At 40.3% G+C, this 7,501-nt stretch overlaps 1 protein-coding gene across 5 annotated transcripts in view; it reads left to right on the top strand.

The window, feature by feature from the left end:
* Positions 1-7,501, top strand: part of PAAF1 (proteasomal ATPase-associated factor 1) — a 60,096-nt gene that overhangs the window by 15,084 nt on the left and 37,511 nt on the right. For 2 of the 5 annotated variants that reach the window (XM_011953017.1, XM_011953016.1), the window contains exons 3-5: positions 1,650-1,709; positions 1,964-2,067; positions 6,501-6,590. In XM_011953017.1, coding sequence (XP_011808407.1) covers positions 1,673-1,709; positions 1,964-2,067; positions 6,501-6,590 — 231 coding nt within the window. In that variant the 5' untranslated portion in view covers positions 1,650-1,672. Of the gene's footprint in view, positions 1-1,649; positions 1,710-1,963; positions 2,068-3,569; positions 4,020-6,500; positions 6,591-7,501 lie in introns of those variants that run through there. The other 3 variants (XM_011953018.1, XM_011953015.1, XM_011953014.1) reach the window with 2 other exon arrangements.

Raw genomic sequence — 7,501 nt, 5'->3', positions numbered from 1 at the left:
GGATGGTCTCGATCTCCTGACCTCGTGATCCGCCCGTCTCGGCCTCCCAAAGTGCTGGGATTACAGGCTTGAGCCACCGCGCCCGGCCTTGGAGTTTTCTTTCCCTTATGTTCTTCCTAGCCAGCTCCTATCTTTCTTTGAGGATCCTACGCAAGTCCCATACTCTCTAGAAAGCCCTCCCGGCCGGACGTGGTGGCTTACACCTGTAATCCCAACACTTTCGGAGGCTGAGGTGGGTGATCACCTGAGGGGAGGAGCTCGAGACCGGCCTGGCCAATATGGTGAAACCCCGTCTCTGCTAAAAATACAAAAATTAGCCAGGTGTGGTGGCAGGCGCCTGTAAACCCGGCTACTTGGGAGGCTGAGGCATGAGAACTGCTTGAACCCAGGAGGTGGAGGTTGCAGTGAGCTGAGATTGTGCCATTGCACTCCAACCTGGGCGACACTAATGAAACTCCGTCTTAAAAAGAAAGCCCTCCCAGTCTTGTGTGAATCCATGATGATTTTTACTTCTTTTTTCTGTAACTTCAGTTTGGTTCAACATTTATTTACTGAATAATAAATGAATGTAGCACCCTGCTAGACTCAAGGACTTCACAGTCTGTTGGGCAAGTCAGGCATGTAAACAGTGTGTTATATGGGCTGTTTTGGACATTAACATATAAGGTGTAGAAGAAGAATGGAAACAGTTTTTAACTTCATTTTATCATCTGCGTGTGCTTATGTGTAGGATAATATCTTACTTAGCCCACATCTCTGCAAAATCAGTATTCTACTTAGGCAAATTTTACAGGTTACTGAAGCTTAATTCTTTACTGTGTATTATATGTATATACTGTGGATAAATACATGTATGCATATTGATCTTCACCTTTCATCCTGGAAGAATTACATTTCACAGCCAGTTACATCAGGTTGAGATCACTCTAGCAGCCCTCTCTACAAATGCTGTATCAAATCGCTAAATCTTTGTTCTTTTTTAGTCTTGAAAATGTGTTTTAGTCAGGTCAGGCGCAGTGGCCCACACCTGTAATCCCAGCTCTTTGGGAGGCCGAGGCGGGCGGATCATGAGGTCAGGAGATTGAGATCGTCCTGGCTAACATGGTGAAACCCCATCTCTACTAAAAATATAAAAAATTAGCTGGGTGTGGTTGCGGGTGCCTATAGTCCCAGCTACTCAGGAGGTTGAGGCAGGAGAATGGCATGAACCCGGAAGGCGGAGGTTGCAGTGAGCCGAGATCGCGCCACTGCACTCCAGCCTAGGTGACAGAGCGAGACTCCATCTCAGACAAAAAAAAAAAAATAGAATATGTATTTTAGTCTTGAAAGTGTATTCCCTTTCAAATTAGAGTTGCCTAGTGCGATAGTTTGGATGTTTGACCCCTCCAAATCTCATGTTGAAATTTAATCCTCAGTGTTGGAGGTAGGGCCTAATGGGGGATGTTTTGGGTCATGGGGGCAGACACCTCATGAATAGATTAATGTCCTCCCTGGGGAGTGAGAGTGACTGAGTTCTCACGCTGTTCTTTCCTGAGAAAGCTGATTGTAGAAAAGATCCTGGTATCCCCCTCCTCTCTCTTACTTCCTCTCTCACCATGTGATCTCTGCACACACTGGCTCCCTTCTCCTTCTGCCATGCGTGGAAGCAGCCTGAGGCTCTCATCAGAAGCAGATGCTGGTGCCATGCTTCTTGTACAGTCTGCAGAACCGTGAGCCAAATGAACCTCTTTTCTTTGTAAATTACCCAGCCTCAGGTATTCCTTTATAGCAACACTAAACAGGCTAAGACACCTAATCTAATTCTCTTTTTACTTCACCTGACTTTTAACACAGGTACCTGTTTTTCTTTCATGGGCCAATTTCATGGGTTTACTATTTATACAGATGCCCAAATTGGGTCTTCAAAGAGAAAAATACTAAATTTTTCTTATTTTTTGAGACATGCTTTTTTTGTACCATATAGGGAAACCGTCTTTGTATGGCAGCCTAACTTGTCAAGGAATTGGCCTAGATGGCACCCCAGAGGTTACAGCTTCAGAAGGATTTATTGTGAATGAAATAAATAAGGTATGTTTTTATATCTTCTAGATGGCATGATATTTAAAACTATGGTACTACCCATACGTCTACTTTAGATATTTATATGATTATCGTGTATCTCTACTTCATTTGTATGAGAATCATAGTTTTTGCTGCCTGTGAGTGTCAATAGTTTTCTTTTTCTCTTGTAGTTACATATACTTTTAAGTGCCATCAAACGTCCTCTTACTTCCCTTATATCAGCTCTGATAATGCAAGATGTATGTGTAATTTAAAATTTTCTAGTAGCCACATTATAGAGATAAAAATAAATGATGAAATTGGTTTTTGTTTTGTTTTGTTTTTTGAGATGGAGTCCTGCTCTGTCACCCAGGCTGGAGTGCAATGGCACGATCTTGGCTCACTGCAACTTCTGCCTCCCGGGTTCAAGCAATTCTCTTGCCTCAGCTTCCTTAGAAGCTGGGATTACAAGCACCCGCCACCTCACCCAGCTAATTTTTGCATTTTTAGAAGAGATGGGGTTTCACCATGTTGGCCAGGCTGGTCTTGAACTCCCGACCTCGTGATCCACCTGTCTTGGCCTCCCAGAGTGCTGAGATTACAGGCATGAGCCACCACGCCTAGCTGAAATTGATTTTAATAATATATTTGATCTAACCCAGTATACCTAAAACATTATTTCAACCTGTAAATACTACTAAAAATTACTAGAGATATTTTACATTTATTTTTCTTATTAAGTCTTCAAAACTCCATGTATATTTTACTTTTACAGCTTAGTTCAGACTCTAATTTTTATTAGAAATACTTGATCTGTATTTCGGTTTTATAAAATTTACAGTTGAAAACATATGCCTGTATCCAAGTAGTTCTCAGTTGCCTGATATGGCTGTTACCTACTACACTGAACAATGTAGCCTTATAATCCATATCTGTTGAGGCCTTGATGAAGAGTCTACATTAATAGTACTTAACAGTTTTTCTTGTTTGTCTTTGAGGTGAGTAGATGGGTAAGCAAAGCATTGGTGCACCCATGATTTGCCTCTCCCTACTAATTCCTACTGCTGCAGTTAGTATGCTCTGATGAGATGATTCCCTAAGGGTGGACCAACCTTTTGTTTCATTTTTCATTTTTTGTGTAATTAAACTTTTTAATTATAAAAATACTTTGGATATACTTACAAGAATAGAGAATACTTCATTTTTCACATAAGATTTTTGGCAAATGTTCATTCATTCCCTAAGGTGAGATGATTCCTTAAGGGTGGACCAGCCTTTTGTTTCATTTTTCGTTTTTTGTGTAATTAAACTTTTTAGTTATAAAAAATATTTTGGGTATACTAACAAGAATAGAGAATACTTTGTTTTTTACATAAGATTTTTAGCAAATGTTCATTCATTACTCTCTTTGGGCCAGGTAATAGGCTACATGTTACTATATATTTCATATTTGTTTTTCATAAACAGCTATGGGTATTATAGGTGTCAGAAGATCTAAGTCTTAGTTAACTCTGACACTTATTAGCTATGTGATGTTGGACAAATAACTTAGTTCTCTGGGTCTCAGTTTCCTCATCAATAAAGCTGAGATCGTAATCTATCTCCTAGAATGGTTAATGGGGAACGAGACTGCATGTGGATGAATCTATAAAATACTAAAAAAGTTAGTTTTGGTTGTTTTACCATAACAATCCTGTGGGATTGGCATTTTAAATTTTCATTTTGCAGATAGGCAAACAAACTCAGAGAGGTTAATTAATCTCTAATAATCAAAGACAGACTGTATGCTGGAATTGAAACCCAGTTCTGTTGATTCCAAGTTTAGCACTACCATGCAAGCCTACGTTTTTCTCAGGTGTTTTTGCACAGCTTGGGTGCTGACGTCTTTCTTCCCTTCATACTCAGACCTGGATACAGTCCTTATCACTTCAAACATGATTGCTAATTTTTGCTGTGAACCTGCTAGGTGGGTTCAGACAGTAAGTGCTTATAGTTGAACATTCATTTGTTTCCTAACTGCCATGAGTCACTTTGCTATTTGATATTGCTACACTGTTCTCTTAAACAGTAGATCTGTCATTGTGCTTAAATGTCTAACCCTGGAGGATAAAAATGTTTGACTTAGAATTTTATCTCAGTTCAGCATACTCACACTTTTTCCACTTGGATTTTGTCTGTTCTGATCTCTCTTGCAGTTTTTCTTTAAAATATTTTCATTTTCATTAACAGCATGATTGTCCACTGCTAATATTGGAAGATATTTTAACATTTATCTTCCTTCATAGTCTGTTTGTGGATAGTCTGTTTGTTGGTTGATTTGCAAGATTGCAAAGTAGGAGAAAAGAACTGATTATTGAAATCTGTCACATAGCTTCAAAGAAATGAAGTCTTCTGAGAGCTAACCCAATTCTTACAGAGGCCTAAACACTAAGCTTTTGAAACTCCTTGCATCCTTGCTAGTATGAATATTCAGCCAAGAGAATTTAGCTGACACTTTAGTTTCTGGTACAAAAGGTAGTTCCAAATCCAGGCCAGCACTCTTGCAGCTATATGGGCTTTGTCATGCAGTTAGAAGCAAAAACTCATTTAAAGAAAGGCCTGCGGGCAGCCAGGCATGGATATGCTGGCTAAGAAAGTGCTGTTTGTGTAGATAGTCTAATTGTCATTTTAAAGGAGTAGATCTGTAAAGAACATACTGATTCAATGATGAGAATATTTTGACTTTGAAACCATTCTTTCTAATGAACTGTGACAGGACCTGTGCTTGTTGGATATAAGGAGATTCAGAAAACTTTGATTACTGAAGTCATTTTCATTGTCCTGAAGAATTACCAGAGACTTGGCCGGGTGCAGTGGCTCACGCCTGTAATCCCAGCACTTTGGGAGGCCGAGGTGGGTGGATCACGAAGTCAGGAGATCGAGACCATCCTGGCTAACATAGTGAAACCCTGTCTCTACTAAAAATACCAAAAAAAAAAAAAAAAAAATTAGCCAGGCGTGGTGGTGGGTGCCTGTAGTCCCAGCTACTCAGGAGGCTGAGGCAGGAAAATGTCGTGAACCCGGGAGGCAGAGCTTGCAGATTGTGCCACTGCACTCCAGCCTGGGCGACAGTGGGAGACTCCGTCTCAAAAAAAAACAAAAAGAATTACCAGAGATTTTGAAGTACTACTACAGAAGAGATAAAAGGTTAGGGGTCCTTTGGTGAGTGTAGCTCCTCAATTCCTTATAAGAGATCTATACTTAGGTGATAGTATTGGTATTATGCTGGTTAGAGTAAGGGGCTGTCATATTGCAAGAGTCCTTGAGGGAGAGTTTACCAAGTCTTTTTTTGGAGACGGAGTCTTACTCTGTTGCCCAGGCTGGAGTGCAGTGGCACGATCTTGGCTTACTACAAGCTCCGTCTCCCAGATTCACATTATCCTACCTCAGCCTCCGAGTAACTAGCACTACAGGCGCCCACTACCAAACCTGGCTAATTTTTTTTGTATTTTTAGTAGGGACAGGGTTTCACTGTGTTAGCCAGGATGGTCTTGATCTCCTGACCTCGTGATCCTCCCGCCTAAGCCTCCCAAAGTGCTGGAATTAGAGGCGTGAGCCACCGCGCTAAGCCACCAAGCCTTTTTTTTAACCTCTACACATGCTACCTTGAAACACCAATATTCTTATCTAAAATGGTTACAGATGGCCTTTAGCAAGTCATGTCTCCTGAATCTAACATCTAGTTCTAAGCATACTTTCCTAATATGCCACCAGTGTTATCTTCCTACAGTAGTTGAAAGACAGGTGGTAATGACTAGGTAGAACACATGGGGCATCAAAATATAACTGTGTTACAATAACCAGTCTATGCACATGTACAGTTAATTTAAGTCTAAGCAGGGAGTAGGCACTGCAAGCCTGACCCAGGCCTACACATTTTATGGGTGTACCATAATTTACTTTACCAATTTCATCTGGTCATTGTAAATGTCAGTAGTCTAACATTCTCTCTGAAAGTTCTTATAGACAGCAAGTGTACTTTTAGACTTGTCTTTTAAGACCTAGGCTTGGGGGCTGGTGCTGAGTTTCCTTATATCTCTTTATGTCCTCTTCTGCTGATCCTGTTCCTTGCCCCGCTGCCAGTTGAGAGTATTGGTATTAGATTTTCTTCTGAAAACTAATGCTCTAATGCTTGTTGGTTGTATCATATTGCTTGTCTGTCTTCTGTGCAGCAGTTTATTTCAACATAAAAAGATAATGGCATCTTAGCGATACCAAATTACACTGTAGCCCTCAGCAGTTTAAAAGGACTGCTGATCTATAGGGGAGGGATAGTTTTGTGGGGTGGGAAAGGACGATGAGAGAGGGTACACTGAGAAGATGAGAATGTCCTGTAGTCCTAATGTTTTCTTTAAGAGGCTTTAATTATAATACATTGGAGGAGTTTTACTGATGAATCTCATCTTTTCCTCTTTGTTTAGAAAAGCATTCATATTTCATGTCCAAAGGAAAGTGCATCTTCTAAGTTTTTGGCACCATATACTACTTTTTCCAGAATTCATACAAAGAGTGTAAGTATTTTGATAAAATGAAGAGAAAATGTAATAACATGTTAATTTTTCATTTTATTTGCTTGTCTGGTGCTATAAACATATTCAAAATTAATATGTCTTTCATTTACTTTGCATTGTAAGATGATACAGCTGATGAAGTGTGATGTGTTTGGCAAAACTGGTATTCGAGTCCACATAGAATTTGTGTTCAGATCTACTCACTGGTAATCTTAGAGATTATATGAAATTTCCTTGTATATGTTTTAGGACAGTTAGCAGCTTTCAGATAATGATGTAATACTTGATGCTTGGCTAGGTGCAGTGGTTCACACCTGCAGTCCTAGCACTTTGGGAGGTAGAGGCAGGAGGATCACTTGAGTCCAAGAGTTTGAGACAAGCCTGGGCAACAGAGTGAAACCCTGTCTCCACAAAAAAACAAAAATTAGCTGGGTGCGGTGGCACATACCTCCTCTAGTCCTAGCTACTCAGAAGGCTGAGGTGGGAGAAATTTTTGAGCCCAGGAGTTGGAGGCTGCAGTGAACTGAGATAATGCCACCGTAGTGCAGCCTGGACGCTGTCTCCAAAGAATAAATAAATAAAAATAAATTTGTAATAGTTGATGCTTACATAATAATGCTGCTGCTCATATTTTATTCCTTTTCCTACAGGACAGGGACATTTTCTCAAAATTTCAAATATACCATGTTGAGGAATAATTTTTGAGGGTCTTTGTAATAAAGCCTTTTCTACTACCATGGGCTTCTTGGAAGCAGAAGTGAGAAATTGGTAGATACAAGTGATTATATTGAAGCCATTCACTTCTTACTGTGTGGTACATTTTTTAAAAGAGTGATTTTTGGGCCGGGCGCGGTGGCTCAAGCCTGTAATCCCAGCACTTTGGGAGGCCGAGACGGGCGGATCACGAGGTC

The sequence above is a fragment of the Colobus angolensis genome, unplaced genomic scaffold (genome assembly GCF_000951035.1).
Source record: "Colobus angolensis palliatus isolate OR3802 unplaced genomic scaffold, Cang.pa_1.0 Scaffold355, whole genome shotgun sequence".
Lineage (NCBI taxonomy): Eukaryota > Metazoa > Chordata > Mammalia > Primates > Cercopithecidae > Colobus > Colobus angolensis.
The sequence above is the reverse complement of the archived record's forward strand: the minus strand, read 5'-3'. Positions and strand labels throughout refer to the sequence as shown.